At 35.0% G+C, this 23,230-nt stretch overlaps 1 protein-coding gene across 1 annotated transcript in view; it reads right to left on the bottom strand.

The window, feature by feature from the left end:
- The window catches only part of RPAP2 (RNA polymerase II associated protein 2), an 83,478-nt gene that overhangs the window by 29,258 nt on the left and 30,990 nt on the right, over nt 1-23,230 (bottom strand). Inside the window, exons 9-11 of the mRNA XM_082833132.1 lie at nt 19,653-19,735; nt 16,958-17,038; nt 6,137-6,205 (exon numbers count right to left, since the gene is read on the bottom strand). Of these exons, the coding sequence (XP_082689258.1) occupies nt 6,137-6,205; nt 16,958-17,038; nt 19,653-19,735 (233 nt within the window). The remainder of the gene's footprint in view (nt 1-6,136; nt 6,206-16,957; nt 17,039-19,652; nt 19,736-23,230) is intronic.

The following is a 23,230-nucleotide window of genomic DNA, read 5'->3' on the forward strand; positions in this document are numbered from 1 at the left end:
CATGAATGAACCTTGAATACATTAAGTGAGAGGAGCCAGATACAAAAGGCCACATATTATATGATTCCATTTATATGAAATGTTCAGAATAGGTAAATCCATAGAGACAGAAAGTAGATTAGTGGTTGCCAGGGCATGGAGGAAGGGGAAACTGGGACTAAGCTAATAGATATGAGGTTTCTTTTGGGGGTGATGAAAATGTTCTGGAATCAGACAGTGGTGATAGTTGCACAAAATAGTGAATATACTAAAAACCAGTGAATTATACATTTTAAAATGGTGAATTTTAAGTTATAGGAATTATATCTCAATAAAATTCAATTAAGTATAAAAAAATTCCATAATTATAAGGAAACAAAAATTATTTCAGTTATCTATTATGGTCACAAATACTGAGAACTAAATTGGGAATGTTAAGAGAAAGGCTTTGGAATACTTCTGAGAACCAATAAATTTCTAAGAAACCATCTCTTCATTTTCATGGTGTGCTCACATATTTCTCTAAGGAAATTAGCGATGGGCGTGCTATAACAAACAATCTGCTGAGGCAAAAAGCCTTGGTCACATCTTTCCATTCATGTCTAGTGCCCTAGGGAAGTGACTCTCCTGAGTGTCTATCTTTATGATGGTTACCTAAAGTGGCTGCCCACGTCCAGTGAAGGCTTTTGTTTAGTGATCATGGTCAAGTTGAGCTTATTTAAATACCATTTCCCAGAACTTACATGCTACTCCTGGAACGACGGGAATACTCAAAGCTTTTAGGGGGAATAAACTATTGCATGGTCTCTGTCTAGGAAGTGGGCCACAGTTCACTGAAAACAGACAGTTCAGATAAATAAAATGAAAGCAGACATTTTTGGAGATGATCTTGAAAGCTTTCCATTAGAGAACATCAAGGGCATAAAACTAGGAATAGCACGTATCCATGTTAGACTACCACAAGTCACGTTCTACCCTCCATTCTTTCTAAGTAGCACAAAGTAAGTAAGTATTTACCTACTTACTCCTTCATTAGATAACCAAATCATTCCCATGGAACACAGTACATACCTCTCCCTGGCTATCCACAAACAGACTCTGGACTCCCATGCTAAAATTAACCATAGATCATCACATAAAAAGCCCACATAAGCAGTGGGCTTTTTACAAAGGTTCCACATTAAACCTGGGTGAAAAAGTTACATTTTAAATACAAGAAGTTATTGTATTTCTGGCCTGTGTGCTGCACATAGAACTCAGGCCAGTCAGTTTGCTTCTCCATAGCCTTCTATATGGCTTCTCTTTGGCTGCCAGCCTTGGTCTGGACCCTTCCCTAGATTTCTCAGCTTTAGGTCAACATCTGCATAGTCCCCACTCGTGTTACAGGCTCAAGTATAATGACAGAGGTCAAAGAACACTGGGAAGACTAAGGGCAAAGGGAAGAGGGAAAGGAGGATAAGGACCGAGCTGAGGCGGGTGTCCTACAGCTATAAAATCTCAAAATACCAGTCAAAATATTCTCAGAGAAACTTCCCTGAAAACCATGACCATGATAAAAAGTGATCCTTCAGTTTCTGTTTTCCTATACAGAAGGGTAGGTAAGGGTAGATGAAAATTATGAGGAATATAAAAACAAATATATGATATACTATGAGGAGACATCAGAAAACACACTTTAATGTAATTTATTGTGCTTTCTAATTTGATGTATAAACACATCAAAATATATAAATACATTAAAAGCTTTACACAGTAGAGCATACAGGTACTAAAATATTTATAGCAGACTATATATATTCATATACATTTTTATGAAAAATCATGCATCAAGACTGTGGAAAGAGCCTAATATCTTTATTAGAGCATATTTATGTGAGAAAATCAGATTTGATTTTGTATTATTTCAACATATAGTATGTAATCATAAAGTATGATAAGGTTCAACAAAAACAAAAAATTACTATAGCCAGGAGTTTAAGCAATAACACCAACTACCAGGTTACTTTATTGCATTTCTAATCCATTACTAAAAGCAAAAACAAACAAAAACAGCGTTATCACTATTATAGATGTCCTTCTATGTGTAGGGAGTTCTTGAGAACTTACCTTTGTTAATTATAACATTTATTAAATAAAAATGAGAGGAGTAAAGGAACATTAATTCCTTCACTGTTAAATAAATATATACTGGGACTTCCCTGGTGGCGCAGTGGTTAAGAATCCGCCTGCCAATGCAGGGGACATGGGTTCCAGCCCTGGTCCAGGAAGACCCCACATGCTGCAGAGCAACTAAGCCCGTGCGCCACAACTACTGAGCTTGAGCTCTAGAGCCCGCGTGCCACAACTACTGAAGCCTGTGAGCCACAACTACTGAAGCCTGTGCACCTAGAGCCTGTGCTCCGCAACAAGAGAAGCCACTGCAATGAGAAGCCCGCGCACCACAACAAAGAGAAGCCCCTGCTTGCTGCAACTAGAGAAAGCCCGTGTGCAGCAAGGAAGACCCAACGCAGCTTAAAAAAAAAAAAAATGTATACTGCTTAAGCTTTGAAAGGTCTTTCAGTGTGCTCTTGGTAACTATTTAGGGTCTGAATGCATAGTATAAATATCAATAAATGTTGTGGTCACACTGGCCATCCAAGTCCTATGGAATTAGTGAGAAATCTAAATGAAGTGTGAATGGGTCATATTGTATTTTTATATATAGATGCATTGAGTGTGGAAAGATCAAGTGAACCAATTTGATTTGATGAATTTCTTTCTGAGATTATATGGGTATAAAATTCCCATCAGTATACACTGATAAATTACACATTGTGGTTCAAATTTTTAAAATGTTAATACATCTGTGAAAGTGCAAGGGAAGTTACTAGGAAAAGATGATTTGCTACAGAAACACCTTATCTACTTTTAAGAATACAGATGTGAAAATTCAAGACCCAGATTTCTTTCATCCGGACTATCATGTTTTGCTCAAAATGTTGATTTTTCCCTCTAACAAGAGCTAGACTTGAGCCATTTATTTTACTAATAAAATTATATATGTGTCCTTTTCTAAATGGTTCTCATGAGGAATTTTGAAAACACCTTTCATGCATTAAACAAATGCTAATAATAACAAAACTTTGCAATATTCATATACAAAGAACAGTACCATTGTTATAATAATAATGAACATATTATCTTACTATATTCATCTTCAGTGTCTGCAACTGCCATTCAGAACCTTTTTCCTAGCTATAAAGATTTATAAGAAGTCCACTTTTTAATATGAATTCCAGAAATGTCTACAATGACTAAAAAAATTCCATTGGCAATTTGAGAGTAGATACAACAAAGATTTTCTGAATCATAGGATAATTATTAAGAAAAAGGTAATCCCATGTATGCCTACGTTCAATCTTAGTGGCGATAAATCAAAAAGCTGAATGAAGGGTTACTGTTCTACAAATACATGTTGAGTGTTTACCTCCTTTCTCTTCATATGCACATACCTCTTTGTCTAAAGTCTCCATATTTTTCACTGGGTTTAAGGTTCTTTATCTAATGCTGGCCCTCATGCCTACTTTTTCTTTCCCCAGTAACAAAATATCTTCCCTAAAAAGTAACTGTGAACTCTAAGTGGGAGGAAAGAGGGGTGCAAATATAAAGTATAATTATACTTTACAGAAGCCAATGGGATTAGTTTTAACATAATGGATATGTATTTTAATTTTATCCCCATCTCATATAGTAACATTTATTCTAAAAGGATGAAAAAAAGGACAGGCTGAGAAGGGAAGGGTCTATCAGTTGAGTCACAGATTCCCTGGGGGGCAGAAATATGAAAAGCTAAAGGGGATTTCTGAGAAATGAGGAAATAAGAAATAAAATAATATGGGGACAGGAGACAGAAGTCTTAGAATCAGATGACCAAACAATAAGGAGATTCAGCTAGGGAAGATAAAGAATGTTCAAAGAGGGCTTATTGCAAAAGTTACAGAAAATTATGAGAAAACAAGATTTGAAAGGCAAAACCCAAGAGGTACCAGCTAACTTGGTGTCTATAGTGACCAAAGATTTTAAAAGAAGCCAAAAGGGCCCTAACTGGAAAGGTTTTTAGTTGTCAAGGGATCAAAAGGACCAAAGACTAGGAGAAGGATGGGTAGATCTAACTGTAGGGCTTAGGGAAATAATGGAAGAGAAGGATTCAAGGTGAATGACAAAAGGAAACAGTGTTGACTGCTACAACCTTAAGACTGACTGCACAATGTGAAATATGCAATACGTCTAAGATGTGTGCAGTTTCGTTTCTTGAATTCAATTAAGTTACTAGTTTTATGGGTCACTGACCCTTGAAATACCTACACTACATCCAAAGTTAGGCAAGTCAAATAAAAGGACTAGCAAAGTTTTCAGTATTTTTGGGCCACATGGGTGCCTCTATTAAAATCAAATACTAGAGGTATACTTTTGTATGGACTAAACTTAGGAAATTTTGATGGTAGACTTTTAAATTTCATTTTCCGTACTTTTTTCTGTTGTTGTTCCTTGCTATACATTTTGGAGAAGGTGAGGCAATAGTCTGATACAAAAAGAAGTAGGACCTAACGTGTCCTCAGTAAGCAGCTGCTCATTAAGATAATACTTCCAGTTACTGGCTTAGAAAGCAAGATTCTGAGATTACTGCTGAGCCTGGGCCTCTGACTTGTCAACCAAAAAAGCTACTTCCCTTTTAGTATAATGAACTACAGAAGTACAGTTAAACAGTTATCTACGAGGGTTTATTAGCAGGCATAGGATATGGTGGGTGAGCAGAGATACTGATATTTTTTTTGCCAGTGACCAAAATATTTACAAATTTCATAAACTGGAAAGAACTTTCTAAAAAATTAAGATCTGTTTCACAAATTACCAATTCAACTGGAACACTGAATAGCAGAAATGACAAAAGATTTGTTCTTATGGTTGATAAAAAATTTATGTCAGGGCATTCAAGTAAAGTTATTTTCTGTGTTCTGATTTAACGAATCATGTGAGCTGTATCTCGTTGGGTGACACAGATGCTGGCTCACTGAAGCCTACTCTAATGCCTCCCAGCACAGCCTTCTGTGGGACAGTGAGGCCAGAATAACATGTCAGACTGAAGTAACATCAAAGAAAGAAAAGTAGGGCTGGAGATGCTATGAGGTTGGCTCATAACACTTCTTGACCTGTGAGTGTCCAGTAAGTATTCAATGTCCTATGGGCTTCAATGACCTAACAAGTACCAAGTAGCAACAGTAATGCAGTAATGAATGGTCTTCAAAAGAAGACTTTTGCAATTCAAGCTGAAAAACACTACACTTACTAGATGGTTTTAACTCTATTGAAAGCCTTAGACACCACTAGTGATTTCTTAAAAGGTGAATGAGTATTAAATGTTTTATATATGCTTGTGTAGTATCTACTTTAGTTCCTTTAAATCTGTTTGATTTTAAAGATGTACATTAATTTGGAAAACAAAACTTTTCTGATGATATCACTGATAAAAATGCTGATGAAAAATGAAATAGCATTGCTATATTGGTAAAAATACAGATGTAAAATAATGAGGCCATTCAACATTAATAAAATGTACTGTTAAAAATGAAATTAAGGGGGCTTCCCTGGTGGCGCAATGGTTGAGAGTCCGCCTGCCGATGCAGGGGACACGGGTTCGGGCCCCGATCCGGGAAGATCCCACAGGTCGTGGAGCAGCTTGGCCCGTGAGCCATGGCCGCTGAGCCTGCGCGTCCGGAGCCTGTGCTCCGCAATGGGAGAGGCCACAACAGTGAGAAGCCCGCGTACCGCAAAAAAGAAAAACAAAAAAAAAAAAACAAGAAATTAAGGGACTAGCCTGTATATATCATATCCCACATGGAGATGTTCTTCCCTTTCAAATGATTACAAATAATATTTGAGAAGAAAAATGCCTTTAGAAGATAGTAAAAAATATAAAGAGAATGATTACAACTTATCAAAATATAGCATATCACTTTACATGAAAGTTATTTTATCATATAGGAAAGGAAAATAGGCACAAAATAGAGGTACAATATTTTCCAAGAAAGTTTAGAAAATCAATGAATAACTTTGTTTTCCCCTAATCAAAATTCTTCATATTTAGTATTTAGAGTTAAAAATATGAAAGAGTACTTACAATGACAGCAACACCAAAGCAATTAAGGTCCACTCTGCAGGTTTATGTATAATATTTCTGTTTGTTAATCTGAAAGACAGTAAGATAAAATTTACCCAAAGACTGTTAAATACATAACCCTTCTATTTTTAGATATAATCAGATTTATGATATCATGAAAGAGCACTATTTTTTAATTCTTGTTATATCTGATAGAACAGAGTTAATAGTATAATAATGTGGCTTGATATTCAGTATCTAATAATGGCCATCTCAAAAGGAAGTGTTCTAGCCCCACTTTTATATATTTATAACAATACTACTATTAGACAAGATGGTGATATAAGAACAATATGGGAAACTGAATTGTATGGTTTATTAAAATACATACACAAACACATATACCTCCCTGTAACCATATCCTCTATGTTTTTCCCTAATCAAATGTTTTATTAAAGCTGACAAGGTAAGCAATTTCTGATTTTAATTTTAATTCACCTTTTGTACCTTTCTACCTTGTGCTAGGTTGGCAGCAGGCAATTAAGGGATGTCATAATCCATAATTTACAGAAATGAGAGTTGACTTAATAAATTATAATACTAGGTCTTTATTCAAGAAAACTTAAGTTTTAAAAAATCAGAAGTAATTTCTATCACTTAGCAGTTGATGACAATAAAATACATTGTAGTCATCTTATTTCTCAGAAAGCATTTAAAAAATATCATTTATAAATCAATAAAAAAACAGCCAACAACATCTGATAAAGGACTGTTATCCAAAATATCAAAGAAATCTTAAAACTTAATAGGAAAACAAACTGCCCAATTAAAAACTGGGTCCAAGACTTCAACAGACACCTCACTAGAGAAGATATACAGATGGCAAATAAGCATATGAAAAGATGCTCCACATCATATGTCATCAGGGAGATGGAAATTAAAACAATAAGATATACCACACTATTAGAATGGCCAATATCCTGACCATCAACAAAACCAAATGCTGGCAAGGATGTGAAGTAAGAGGAACACTCATTCATTGCTGGTGGGAAAAAAAAATGGCACAGCAATTTTGGATGACACTCTGGTATTTCTCACAAAACTAAACATAGTCCTACACCACTGTAAAGCAATTATACCCCAATAAAGATGTTAAAAAAAAAAAAAAAACTAAACATAGTCCTATCATATAATCCAGCAATCACACTCCTTGGTATTTATTTACCCAAAGGAGTCGAAAACTTATGCCCACACAAAAACCTGCACATGAATGTTTATAGCAGCTCTACTAATATAACTGTCAAAAACTGGGAAGCAACCAAGATACTCTTCAGTAGGTAAATGGATAAACTGTGGTACATCCAGACACTAGAATATTATTCAGCCCTAAAAAGAAATGAGCTAGTGGGACTTCCCTGGTGGTCTAGCGGTTAAGAATCCGCCTTCCGATGCAGGGGACGCGGGTTTGATCCCTGGTTGGGGAACTAAGATCCCAAATGTCGCGGGGCAACTAAGCCCACGTGCCGCAACTACTGAGCCCGCGCGCCACAACTAGAGAGAAGCCCATGTGCTGCAACGAAAGATCCCGCATGCCGCAACAAAGATCCCGAGTGCTGAAACTAAGACTCGATGCAGCCAAATAAATAACACCATAAAAAAAAAGGGCTATCAAGCCATGAAAAGACATAGAGGTATTTTAAATGCATATTATTTAAGTGAAATTTAAATGCATATTATTTAAGCGTAAGAAGCCAGTCTGAAAAGGCTACAAACTGTATGATTCCAAGTATATGACATTATGGAAAAGGTAAAATTATGGAGATAGTAAAAAGATCTGGGACTTCCCTAGTGGTCCAGTGGTTAAGATTCTGAGCTCCCAGAGCAGGGGGCCTGGGTTCGATCCCTGGTCAAGGAACTAGAACTGGCATGCCGCAACTAAGAGCCCTCATGCCTCAACTAAAAGATCCCGCATGCGGCAACGAAGATCCTGCGCGTGGCAACTAAGACCCGGCGCAGCCAAATAGCTAGCTAGCTAGCTAGCTAGCTAAATAAATAAATAAATATTTAAAGAGATCAGTGGTTGCCAGGAGTTGTGGGGTGAGGGAGGATAGATGAACAGGTGGAGTGCAGAGGATTTTTAGGTCAGTGAAAATACTCTGTTACTATAATAATGGATAGATGTCATTATACATTTGTCCACACCCACAGAATGCACAACACCAAGAGTTAATGTCATTAACATAGGTGCATCAATTATAGCAAATGTATGACTCTGGTGGGGGATGGTTTTAACGGGAAAGGCTACGTGTGTGGGGGAAGGGGGCATAAGGAAAATCTCTGTACCTTTCTCCCAATTTTGCTATGAACCTAAAACTGATTTTAAATAAAGTCTATGGAAAAAAAAACAGCCAATAAATAAATTAGCAAAGGACATGAGCAGGCAATTTACAAAGGAGGAAAGCTGAATGGCCAGTAAACATTTGAAAAGGAGCTCAATCTCACTATTAATCCGGGAAATTAATATAAAAATTCACTCCATTACATTGGCAAAAACAAAAGATTAACAATACCAAGGGTTGGTGAGGACATGAAGAAATATTACTTTTTTTTTTTTTTTTTTGGCGGTACGCGGGCCTCTCACTGCCACGGCCTCTCTCGTTGCAGAGCACAGGCTCCAGATGCGCAGGCTCAGCGGCCATGGCTCACGGGCCCAGCCGCTCAGTGGCATGTGGGATCCTTCCGGACTGGGGCACGAACCCGTGTCCCCTGCATCGGCAGGCGGACTCTCAACCACTGAGCCACCAGGGAAGCCCAGAAATATTACTTTTAACACACTGTTGATGTGAGTAATCAAACAATTTAGCAATATCTAATAATACTGAAAATGCATATGAATAACTTCTACATATAAACCTTAAACTCTCTCACTATGCATAAGGAAATGTATATGAAGATGTTTGATGTGACACTGCTTATAATAGAAAATATAATAAATCGTGGCATTTTTATAGAATACTAAATAGCTGTTAAAAAGAATGAACTTACACATTTTGCTCATCATAATTTGAATGAAAGCAAGTATGGTATGACATTATTTATAAAAATCAAGAACAGACAATATTCATATTTATGGACACAAATATATGTACTAAAAGTATAAAAACAAAGACTGGAAAGATATACACGAAATTCACAGTACTGGTTGCTTCTGGGAGGAAAGGAGAATGGATTGGGAAGAGGACAAAGAGGACTTCATGTTTTAGGTCTTTTGCATTGGTGATTCCATCTGCCTGAATGATAGATAAGTTTTCTTATATCACCTTTGCAGTGGGGTCTACCTGGGCCACACTATTAGTAAGTGCAACTCCCTCTACCTCCCAGCCCCAAACTCTTGACTTTCCTTATCCTGCTATATATTTTTCTTTATCCTTGTACCACTTACCACCTTCTAACATACAGTTATTGTTTATTTTCTGTTTTGCCTGGGCTGAGGGCAGGAATCTTTGTGTTCTTCATATATTTATTCCAAGTGCCCAGAATAAGAGTCAGAAGAGATTCAATTAATTTTTTCTGAATGAATGAATTAACTTATAACATTTTATTTATTTTATTGAAAAAGGTATGTCTTAATAGATTAATTCTGAGTGGAGATGTGTATCTTTGTTACATTACTCTGAATTTTTTCCATAGTTAAAATGTCTACAAATGTTTCCATAGTTAAAAGTCTATATGATATAAAAAGCAAGTACAGTATAGTGGTTAAAGAGTCTGACAGATATGGGTTCAATATTCAGATCTGTCATTAGTAGTGTTTTACGTTGGACACATTCAATGGCTGTAAAACTTTTTTTTTTTTTAATTTAGTAAAATGGGGACAATAGTACTACCTACCTCACAGGGTTCTTGTGAGTATTAAACGTACAAACGACGTCCATGTTGCCAAATCCAATGGACATTTCTCAGTTCCCACCTTAATATACCAGGAGCGTTTGACACAGTTGATCAATCCCTTCTCCTTGGTACACTTTCTACACTTGGTTTCCTCTCGCCTGATTCCCCTCCCCTCTCACTGGCACTCCTGAGATTTTGGATCACCCCTTCTGAGATTTTGGATCACCCCAGGGCCTCTGCCCTTGTGTCTCTGCTCTCCTCTATATGTGCTCATTCCCTTGGTGATATCATCCAATCTCATAGTTTTAAATATTAGATAACTATGTGCTCACAACTCTTAAATTTATTATCTCTAGCCTGTACCTCTCCCTTGAATTACAGACTTCTATATCTAATCATCTACCTTCATTTCCACTTGAATGTCTAATAGGCATCTCAAAACTTCAGTATAGCCAAAATTGATTTCCTTATCTTCCCCCGCAAACTGGGTCCTCTTGCAGGTATCTCCATCTCAGTAAATGGCTACCCAATCCTTCTAGAATCCAGTTGCTCAAGCCAAAAATTTTGTGGGTAACCTCGACTCGCTTCATATCCCATGTCAAATCAGTCATCAAATCCTGATGGTTCTATTTTCAAAATAAAATCTTATCGCTTTTTATTACCTCCACTACTTTCACCTTGGTCAACATAATTTCTTGCCTAGATTATGGAAACAATATCCTAAACAACATCTAAACAGTCTTCCTGCCTCTGACCATCTACTATACTTCTCAAATCAGCAGACAGAGTGATACTGCTAAAAATATATGTCAGATCACATCCTTCCCCTATTCAGAATCCACAAACTGCTTTCCATCTCACTCAGAGTAAAAGTCAAAGAATGCCCATGGCTCCAAGGACTATATAACTATACTATAGCCATTCCCTGCCCTTTACTTCTCTGACCATATCTCTTTGTACCTTTGCCTCTGCTCATTTCTCCAGCCTCACCAGCATCCTTAATATTCTGTGAACATACCAGGCCTGATTCTGCTTCAGGGCATTTGCACCTGTTGTTCCCTCACAGATAGCAACATGGCTTGTTCCCTCACCAACTGTTAGGTCTTTATACAGATGGCACCTTCTCAATGAGGTCTTCCCTGACCAGCCTATTTAAAAATCACAACTTCCTCCTTAGTACCATTCCTTTTTCCCTGCTTCTGGAGAGAAAAGGAGGAGAATGAACTGGGAAAGGGAAAAAGGTATATCACCACATAATAACACACATATTGTCTTTAAAATTTTACATATCCTCTCCATTAGAATAATGAGAGAAGGAATTTTTTTAATTTTGTTCACTGTTTTATCTGTAGCAACTAAAACAGAATCTATCACATAACCAAAAAAGGCCAAAGAAGGGTAAGCATGTAAGAAAAAAAAATGTCAAAAACAGTTAAATAGAATTTCCTTTTCTATTGTATTCAAATCTCCGAAAGCCAAGACAAATTTAAGATTTCATGAATTTATTTACTCGTTCAGAAAAAAATCTAGTGAGTGCCTGCTCTATGCTACCATTTCAGGCATTGGGGAAAACACAAGGTCTCTGTTTTCATTTCAAAGTACTCTGCTTTCACTTCAAAGTACTTTAAGTGGCAGAACAGCAAAATTTTTACCTGCTATTATATTTCCCCTTTTGCTGAGCCAAAATAATTTCAAGCACAGATGCTAAATTATCATACTTAACTATTTTCTGAGTGATAATTCAAAAATTAAAACAGTAATATTTGATAGAAAACATTTTAAAAGCAGCTCCAAAATATAATTGGAAATTCAATACAGATTTAGAAAACACACTGAGTCATCACTGATGAAATTTAAAAAGGACTTGTGTGTCAAAGTACAATTTTAATTCAAATCATATTTAGAAAAATATCTTGCTTCAACAATGACAACAGTGAATCATTACCAAGCAGCTTCTGATGGAACCACTATGACAGGTAAATCAATGTAACATTCCAGATAAATGACTAAGATGCAATTCAGTGGAAAGCACAGCTCTATTCACTGGGGAAAGATTCTTCAAAGAGCTGAAAAAGCTGCTTCATGTTTACTTCTAACAGGCTCTCAACTCTGGCTGAATATTAGGATCACCTGGGGGGCTTCTGAAAAACACTAATGTCTGAGCCCAACCCCAGTCAAATGAAACTCAATCTCTAGGGGTGGAGCCAGGCATCTGCAGTTGTTAAAAGCTCCCCCAGGTAATTCTGATGCACAACTGGCTTAAGAATCACTGTTCTACAAGTTCCTATTATTGGTTATCATTTCAAAGAGAAAGATACGGTTATTTATGTCAACTCTCCCACCATCAGTATTGATTGAAAAGATCTCCCAACACTAGTCACTGTCATCAATACGGCGTTTTCCCAGAGACTTCACCTAGAAGACCTAGCCTATGGTCACATACCTGTTAAAATTGTCCTGCCACAATCTGAAGACCCCAAAACGCATTATCTTACCAGAGGTATTTCTGTATTATAAGTAACAGACATTTTGCTAAAAGGCAGCAAAGTCAATTTAAGTAATTTTTATTAAAGCTATAGACTTTGACTTGCAGGTACTAAAGAGTAAATATTTTCAAAAATAACTTAACAACATTTTTATATATAGCATCCCCTACACCAAAACAAAGAAGAATTTTTTGGCTTATTTCTGCAGAAATTGTTGAATTTCAAACATATATAAAAATAGAACATAAAATCAACTCCCATACAGTCATCACAACTTTAACAATTATCAACTCCTGGTCAATCATGTTTCATCTATACAACCTCATATTCAACATCACCCTAACCTGGATAATTATGAAGCAAATCCCACACATCATATTGTTTCATCTAGGCTTTATTTTAATTTAGTGTAAATAATGCAGAAAGTAACTTGAAAAAACTTAAATAAGAATGACAGAAAAAGGTAATAAAACAACAGTTTATAAATATAAAAGGAAAGTGATATTTGAGCCTTCTCATTTCTGCAGTCTGTTGGCTACCTCTTACTAAACTAAAGAACACTGTGCCTCTTGTCTTGGCTAGCTTATGTGTCACAGAAGGCACAGGTAACAGAATCCTCTCAAGTAGAGTTCTTACTTGGGGTCTAGAGTGGTGATAAATGAAGTTACTTAAAAAAAAACCTTTAATACTAATAAATACTGAGACAACCAATAGATTCCTTTAAAAAAATTTTTTCAGAGGCTTCCCTGGTGGCACAGTGGTTAAGAATCCACCTGCCAATGCAGGGGACACGGGTTCGAGCCCTGGTCTGGGAAGATCCCGCATGCCACGGAGCTACTAAGCCCGTGTGCCATAACTACTGAGCCTGTGCTCTAGAGCCCGCAAGCCACAACTACTGAGCCCATGCGCCTACAGCCCGTGCTCCGCAACAAGAGAAGCCACCACAATGAGAAGCCTGCACACCGCAATAAAGTGTAGCCCCCGCTTGCCACAACTACAGAAAGCCTGCACCCAGCAATGAAGACCCAATGCAGCCAAAAATAAATAAATAAATTTATAAAAAAAATTTTTTTCAGCTTTACTGAGGTATAATTGACACATAGTAATTATACATTTAAGGTACACAAGTTGATGTTTTGATATATGTATACGATGTGAAATGACCACCACAATCAAGTTAAATAACATTTCCATCACATAGAGTTACCATTTTCTTCCTTTCTTCCTTTCTTCCTTCCTCCCTCCCTCCCTCCCTCCCTCTCTGTCTCTCTTTCTTTCTATCTTTCTTTCTTTCTTTTTGGTGAGGCCACTTAAGATCTATCCTCTCAACTTAGATTTGGGGTCTAAACCTAACTACTAGTTGTGTGATTTGAGATTACTTAATCTCTCATTTCTCATCTGTAAAATGAGGATAATACCACTATTTTTTGGAAATTAAACGTGTAAAGTCCCAAGCACAGTCCGGCAGATAGTAAGTACTATATTGAATACACGTATTGACATGGACCAAACATTATTACCAGGGCTGCTTCAAAAGACCAAAATAACAAATAGCCTGGATAGTGAGTGGTTTCCAACCTGAAATACCTAAATTTCTAGGGCACACGAAAGTAATAATGTGGCAATCTTGCAGTTGTAGCCAAACATTTTTTTCCAATGGGTTTCCAGTAAGTTCTGAGAACCTCAGAATAGTTAAAAAAAAAAAAGAAAGAAAGAAAACATACAATTAGGTAGAAAAACAGCTTTAGAAAATATAGGCAGAGTAAGTTGAATCACTTGTTCATTTATCCCACTATTCTAAATGAGTGGGGTAAAAAATGAAGTACAAAATTCATATTTGTAGTTCAAGATCAAAGGCTTTATTCTAATATTTCATCTAATGTGTCTTTAGTGACTTTACCAGTTTGCTCAGAATGGTGATTAAATAAACACTGTCTGCAAGAAATTGAGTAACAAGTCTTTTAAAAATCAATGAAACAGAGTAGCACCTGGTCTTCATCTTCCCTCAGCTAACCTTTCTTTATATGATATTTACTTCCTAATAAATCTACACTGTACATATCTATTCAAACTTTATCATGAGTGTAGACAGTTGAAAAACACTTTTGTTTTCTTTTGGATGCATGGTTTTGTGACAGGTATACGACCTAGACCAAAAAACAAGTGTCTCTCTCTTCCTAACTAAATAGAAATGCAAAGAAGTTCAGCTTTCATCTTGGTATTTGGCCCAAACCCTCCTTTTAGCAAAGCATTTAGTCAGTCTTCCAAAGGCCTAGGCCAATCTGAGCATCATTTCTGGCATTCAATGATCCTGTGATTGCACAGTTACCATGACATCCAATGAGTGTAACAATGTCAGTAATCAGCACAATCATGTCATTCAGATTTATTGTTATTCCCTGAACACTCACTTTCAAATATAAACATTCTAGATGAAATGGAGTGAAAATGTTCTTATGTGCTTGTTTTATCAGTCAATATAAGAGTAAAATGCTGTAGTAATTAATGTTGCTTATGAAAACTTAATTTTATGCATAAAAGAATTAGTAAAAATTTTCAGTTATTTAGCAAAATAGATTGACAGTTAATACAAATATGTCATACATTAAATAGATAACTTCCTCAAGAACATTATATCTTGGAAAAAATGTTTATAAAAATTCAAATAATGTAAGACAAAATAATAGAGATTAGATTTATCATAATTCAGTCTTTGCAGAACTGTATAATGTACTACCATTCATAACATTAAAGAAAATAACATTTAAGAGCTGTATTTAAATTTCAGTTATTTACTTCCATTTAAGTCATAAATTTTTCAAGAAAACATCCTATTGGGGAATTCTTCACACCTTGTGATGATGAATTAAAAACAATGTTACCTCATAATACCATGGGATGGAAAAATATCTAAACTATGTAAATAAAGGATGGGCAATAATTCAAATATAATCTCTAATCAAAATAATTTTTAAGATGTTAAGACAAGCCTGTTAGAGAAAATTAGGGTACCCCAAACACATTTTGATTAGTAAAACTTCACAGTAAACAACTCTACAAGAATGTCTTAATATAGTCTTAGGTCTATGAAGGCTGAAGATTCAAACATAAAGTGTTACAAACAATCCTTTTCAGTAGCTGAAGATGAAGAATTTTTGAGACATGCTTAAACTTTGAATCCTAGCTCCTAAACTTTGAATCCTAGCTCCTTGAATCCTAGCTCCTCAAATAAATTAAAATAATAATTTATTTGAAAACATTTTCCTGAATTACTTTGTGGCACACAAAAAGGTTAGTGATGTTTTCAAATGTGCTGGTTGAAAGTGTATATCTGTTTGGTATTACCTATGTACAATACAGCGACTGAAAGAGAAATCTAATTGCTGACAGTGCTAAGAAACTGTTCCTGTATTATAATTGTAAACTTTAAAAATCTTACTACTACTGTTGGCAATAAACTATAATAATAATTGATTTTTTGGATGAAATGATTCTTTTACCCTAGAAGTTCATCCTATGTTGGTGCTATCTGGCTTTAGCCACAGACAAATATTAATTTAACTTTGGGTCACTGGCATTGGGCCAAAATGCGTATTTGGTACACCTCTACTAATAACGTATTTAGAGGCCTATCTCTAAGCTTCTTAGTAGAGAACCTCGTCTTAGCCTGTTGAATATTTTTACCTTGATAGCTGCAGAAAAATCCCAACTGCTCCACTTCGTAATTGATATTCTCTATTCTTCCTGTCCTTGTCTGATCACTTTAAGTCTGTTCCACACTACTCAAAGCTAAATTATCCACTGTTTTGCACTGCTCTCTGTGCTCACCTTGTCTTCTCACAGGAGTTCTTCCTCAAGGGTGGGCATTAGTCTTCTTCTGTATTGTCCATAGTGCTGGTCATCTGATATATATTTACTAATTCACTAAAATCCAAGATGTCACTGACTAACCACCTTTGTGTCTCAGATATTCTCCTTCTTAATTTTAGGCTATTCCATAAGTAAACTATCCCAAACTAAACATATCAAGGTTTGAGCAAATAAGGGATTGCATTTAACAAAAGATATAAGCTGGAGGGCAAGGGACAAATTGGGAGATTGGGATTGACATATACACACTACTACATATAAAACAGATAATTAATAAGGACCTTCCTACTGTACAGCACAGGGATGGGAAAAGAACCTAAAAAAGAGTGGATATATGTATACCTATAACTGATTCACTTTGCTGTACACTTGAAACTAACACTGTAAATCAACTACAATAAAAATTAAACAAAAACAAAAGAAAACAAAAGATATAAGTAATGTTTAGTGGAAGAGAAAATAAAACAGTATTTAGATTTAAGACAATAAAGGTAACTCATTTACTTTCTTCATGCCTTAGTCTACTATGGATTCTGCAAGGCAATTACATAAAGTCAAAATAACTGAGAAGGAAAATCCTAATATTAACACTAACCTGAAAGTTCGGACAAGATTTTTAAGTTGTGTGTGAACATCTCCTAATGTAATCTGAAGAGGCCCCATAAGTCCAGGCAATCTGAAAATAAAAAATTACATTTCCTTTAAAATATAATTATATAGATACATTTCTGGGGGTCTTGCCTAAGTCTGGATTTTCCATAGGGAAACACTGAGGTGGAGACAATTAAGTAAGGTTGTAACTGGTAAGAAGTCATAAACAAATATTTCAAAATAACTCCACACTCTTATTTTGTAGCCTATGCTACAGAATGAGGCACTGAAATGCAAAAATATCATTTTGGCTGCCATCTATATTCTTGTCTCTAGTATTTCTTAACTTTTTATTTTCAAATATTAAATAAATGGAAAGAACACAGGCCAGAAGAACTGCCCTCCAAATGGGCCAATATGGGAGTGTGGCATATTTCTTATTACATCCTTATGGTAAGAGTAAACATTGGTACATTTCTAGAGAGCAATTTGACAATATATACTAATATTTTAAATGTGGACACTCTTTGACCCAATAGTTTTATTATGAAAAAATTTATCCTAAAGAAATAATCAAACATAAAAAAGATGGTTATTGGAGAAATATTTTTAGTAGTGAAAAAATGGTAACAAATGTCCATCAATAGGTGGTTAAATAAATTATGATATAACCAAATAATAAAATCTTTAAAATAATAATATAAATCTATATTTTTTAATGTGGAAAGATATTCATGATAAATGTTAAGTGAAAAATGCATATGTAGTATTGTTCCATTTTCATAAAAACATACATGTTATAATGCAATTGCATATCACACATAGTATATATCGAACATATGCCATTCTCTCTAGGTTTAGACTATACCAGAGGGAACCAAAGAGAATGAATATACACACACCAGCTATACCACATATATGTCAGGGATAAACATCAAAATATTAATAGTTACTGTTGAGTGGTGGGATTACAGGTGATTTTCGCTTCCTTATTTATATCACTTTCTACAGCCTAAATCTTCTGGAATAAGCATGTATTACTTTTTAAAAAAACTTATTATAAAAGTTTAAAACACGTTTCAAAATAGAGACAGTAACAATAACCCCATATTTCTATTCCCAGATTCAATCTCCCTATATTTTGCTACATTTGCTTCATTTTTCCTTCCTTTTTTTTTGCAGTATCTTAAAGTAAATCCCTGACATCATGTCATTTGACCCCTAAATTATTCCTTATTTATCTCTAAATACAAGTGCATTTCCGTATATAATAATAAAACCATCACACCTAACCAAATTAGTAATTCCTTAATATCATCTAATACTCAGTGCATATTTCATGTTCTTTGATTCTCTAAAAGTTTTTTGTACAGTTGGTGCTACTTTTACAATGAGAAAAAACTCAACTGCTTTCATAAACAACCAACCAAAAAACTCCCTATGTCACTATAATTATTTTGTTTTCAGTGTTCTTTGTGCTTCTTCTTAAATTATTCCACCACTTCTCAAATTTAGTTCCTGCCCTAATATCGATAACTTGGTCTTCTAGCAGGGTTCCTTTTGGTATCTTCTGTTGTAGCCCAAATTCCTTCAATGACATGCCTATGTGGTCTTAAATTTAAAACTGGGTACTTTCATTAGATAAAAAGTCTAGAAAACTATTTTCACATACATCCCTACCTACTAATTACATGCTAGTATAGTTAATCTATCCCAACTTTCAAAACCTTTGTAACTAGAATCAAGGACTGATATCTTCTTATTCTATGAATCAGACAGATGGTGACTTACACTGTTGTCTAAACTAATATTTAACAGAAACAAATGTACAAGTATGAAGAGCAGGTAAAAGACAAAACAGATTTATTATATATGAAGAGTCTAACACACAACAGGCATTCAATAAATATTAATTTAAACACTTACTTAACATGTAAAATTTAGAGAAGTAAGCTGTTCAAAATACTATGGCTTCTAGAAAATAGGCTTTTCTTATTTTTGAACTACTACAAAATTAAGACTTCTGCACGTGCACAGCACCTTAAATACTGACTGGAAAACACCTTTCTGTCTTTTCTGCTGAAGAAAAAAAATGCTGGTTGAAAAGTTCAAGGTAGCCGTCACACCTCTGAAAAAAAGATTTTCAAGCTCCTTTTGAAAGAGAAACCAAGATTGCAATTTTCAAATGTCATTTATGACTGGGCTAATTACAAGAACAACAACTTCCACTACAGGAAGCTTAAAACTAAATTGCAAAATTCAGGTTGTTGAGTGTGAAACGGTTCTGTGAATATGTATATAGAATAAGTCAATAAACCGTTAAACCTTTATAAAATCTTATTTACACGTGAAACTGATGTGACACATTTACCACAAATCAGTATTTAAATGGGTCTAGCTCTGATATTTTTTCCTGACTTCACTAGATTATTAAATGGGAGTGAGGCAGTTTGATTTTCTACTCCCATAATTTCAACCTTCCTCTTTATTATGTGTCTCTATGTCTTCTACACAAAACAATTTCAATATTCTTTGGTAGGACATCTTAAAAATCTAAATTTCTCAGGTGACAAAATCCACGTAAACTTTACACGTTATTCTTCTGTTCAAAATTCAAGGATTACACCAATAAGTTATGAACCCACACATACCAAATTAATTTAAATATTATAAACATGGAATGATAACTACATACTTACATTTTACTCAATTTTTCAAGTACGATGCGTTTTCTAATCTGGTTCTGAGAACTTGAATCTATCAGTGGAAAGGTGGGATCATGCTGAATCACATTTTCAAACAAAGCAAAATAAAATCATAAATTTACATTCTTTCTTTGATAAGAACAACAAACATTAACACACAAAAAGTTTATACCTGTGGTATGGTAGAATAAAAATTAGACTTCAGAATTAGAATATTTAAATTTGAGTATCGGTTCAGTCAGTAGGCTGGTATGAACTTGCTTGAGCCATCTGCCCTCTTGAGAGCATTTTCTCATCTGTATAATAGGGATACTAATACCTTCTTTATTAAATGAGAAAATGTATATAAAAAAACTTCGTAAAATGCTAAATACTATATAAATATAGGAGAGTAAAGGACTAAAATTATCAAAGGCTATAAATGTATTATGGGAAATTCCACTTCTAGAAACGGCAGACAAGATAATTCAAACCACTTCTTCTGCTGAAAAACTGGGAAAAAACCCACGACTGTTTGAAAGCATCAGAGAGCTAATAAGGTAGTAAAGAATTATGGTCTGAGATTCTGGAGAAAGTAATTCCAGAGAAGGCACTGACTAATTCCAGAAGAGGCAATTTAGATAATGAGAACCTGAGCATCAGAGTTCAGGGCATGCCAAGAAGGAAGAGGTACTGTCAACCTACCCCAAACTTGAGAACAGGACTTAGATGGACCATACTCCAGGAGTAAGAATGAAGAGGAAATGGACTGGCTCTTGCAGGGACTGAAGCCCAGCTTCAAATCATCTTAATCACTGATTGGATTAAAGTGATTTGGTGGGACTTCCCTGGTGATTCAGTGGGTAAGACTCTGCACTCCCAATGAAGGGGGCCCAGGTTCAAAACCTAGTCAGGGAACTAGACCAGCAAATCATCTGCCAGAAGCAAACACAAATCTGTTCTAGAGGAAGATAACATCAGCCTGGGTTTTAAGCTATCTCTAATTTTTATTATGCAATGTTTGCCACATAATAAAACGATAAGAAAACAAGACAATATGATCAAAATCTGAAACATTAGCTCATAGAAATCAACCCCTAGGAAATCCATGTAATGAAGTTATCAACCTTATTTAGAATAACTATGCTGAATATATTCAAAGAAAAATAACAAGATGGAAAATTTTAGCAGAGAACTGGAAGCTATATAAAAAAACCAAACAAAACTCCTAGTAACTGAAAAAACAGAGTATTTAAAATAACTCAATGGATAGGTTTAATAACATAGTAGAAAAGACTGAAGAGAGAATACTGATTTGGAAGATATCCAGAATGAAGCACAGACACACACCCCTCTCCTCCCACCCCCTGGCTTGGGGTAATGCAAAGCACAAGAGAATATAAAAAACAGAAGATACAGTGAAAAAGACTAACGTATCTGCAATTGGAGTACCAGGTAGAGAGGAAAGGGAGAATGGGACAGAAGCAATACCTGAAGAGATAATAACTGAGAATATTCCAAAACTGATAAAAGAAATCAAGTCACAGATTTAAGTATACAACAGCCAAAAGAATAAATACAAATATAATCACACACAAAGCATTCTAAAATTGACGGTACCCAAAGACAAAAAAAAAAAAAACTTAAAAGTAGCTAAAGGAAGAAACAGTATTTTCAAATAAGAGAAATAAATGGAAGCCAAAAAACAATGAATATGTATTTTCAACGGGCTGCAAGAAAATAACTACTAATTTAGAATTAATTTAGAATTCAGTGTCCAGGAAAACATCTTTCAAAAGTGAAAGTAAAATAAAGAATGTCCTGACAAAACTGAGAAGATTCATCACTAGCAAACTGGCACTAATGGAAAAAAAGGATATTCTTCAGGCCCAAGGCGAATGATCCCAGATGAAGGAATGGAGATGCAGGAAGGAATGAAGAACAGTAAAAGAGTAATTAATTGGATAAATCCAACTTAATACTGACTATAAACAATCTTGTAGGACTTAAAAATACAGAGACAATAAAAGTACACAACAACAGAGCACGTTAAGTCAAGATGGGGTAAATGGAATTAAAGTTTCTAAGGTACCAATTGTCCAGGAAGCAATAAAAGTATTAACTTATATTAGATTTTAATAAGACACAGATTCAGTTTTTAATCTTTAGGGAAACCAATTAATGATCAGTAAAAGAATGTATAAAAACTAGCTAACAGAGGGCAAAAAATGGAATAATGATATCTGATCCAAAGAAAGCAAGAAAGGAGAGAAGAACACAGAACAGGTGGGACATGCAGAAAGCAACAAGTGAGATGCTAGATTTAAACCCAAATATATCAATTGTGACACTAAATGTAAATGGACTAAATTCTCTACGTAACGGACAAAGATTATCAACCTAGATTTTTTTTAAAAAAAGATAGTCCTTGAAAATACTAATAAAAGAATGAGAGTGTCAGGAAAGTAGATCTTGTAAAGCCAAAAATAAATAAATAAAATCAATGGAGAGCAAAGTCACTCCATATGCTAAGAGGTTAGATTTACCAGGAAGACATACTAATCTCACATTTGTACCCAAGATCATTGTCTCAAAATATTAAAAGTAAAATTCACAAAACTGAAAGGAAAAATAATCAATTTATAATTATGCTGAGAGATTTTGACCCACCTTGCCCATCTCTCTCAGTAACTTAAGGAATGAGCAAACAAACAAAACAAAAAAGAAAGAAGGAAAAAAAGAAAGAGAAGAAAAGAAAAAGAAAAATCAACAGTACTTTAATGTGCACACATTTCCCCAGAGAGAAACAATGAAATCTGACTGATACTCCCCACCGTAAACAAAAATCAATTCCAGATGAATTACAGATCTAAATGTTAAAGGAAAAACAAAGCTTCTAGAAGATGAAATAACCTGGGCTAAGTAAAGATTTCTTAAAGAAGTCACTAAAGGGAACCATTAGTAAACTGGACTCAAGACACCATTAATAAGAGTGAAAAGGCAAGTCTCAGAGTGGAAGATATTTGCAATACACAAAAATGGACTTGAATCCTGAATACATAAAGAATTCCTGATATTCCAATAGATAAATGGAAAAAAAGACTTGAACAGGCACTTCACAAAAGAGACTATCCAAATGGTTCATAAGCAGATGAAACAGTACTCAACTCATTAATCATCAGAGAAATGTATTATAACCTAAAATCAGTACCATCGGAATAGTGAAAAGTTACAATATCAAGTATTGGTGAGAATGTGGAGTCATGTAAACTCTCATACAGTGATAGTAGAATATAAAATGGCTGAACCATTTTGGAAAACTGTTTGGCATTATCTAGTAGAGTTGCATATATGCATACACTCTGACCCAGAAATTCTAGTCCTAGGTACATACCCATCAGAAATGCATACACATTAAAAGAGAGACATACACAAGAAAAGTTCATAACAGCATAGTTCATAATAGCCCCAAACTGGAAACAGCCTAAATGCTTATTAACATTAATAAATTGTGGTATATTTATATAATGGAATACTATGCAGCAATGAAAGAATGAACTACAACTATCTGCAACGCAAATGACTCATGAACA

Source organism: Leucopleurus acutus, assembly GCF_964270905.1.
Source record: "Leucopleurus acutus genome assembly, chromosome: 2".
Lineage (NCBI taxonomy): Eukaryota > Metazoa > Chordata > Mammalia > Artiodactyla > Delphinidae > Leucopleurus > Leucopleurus acutus.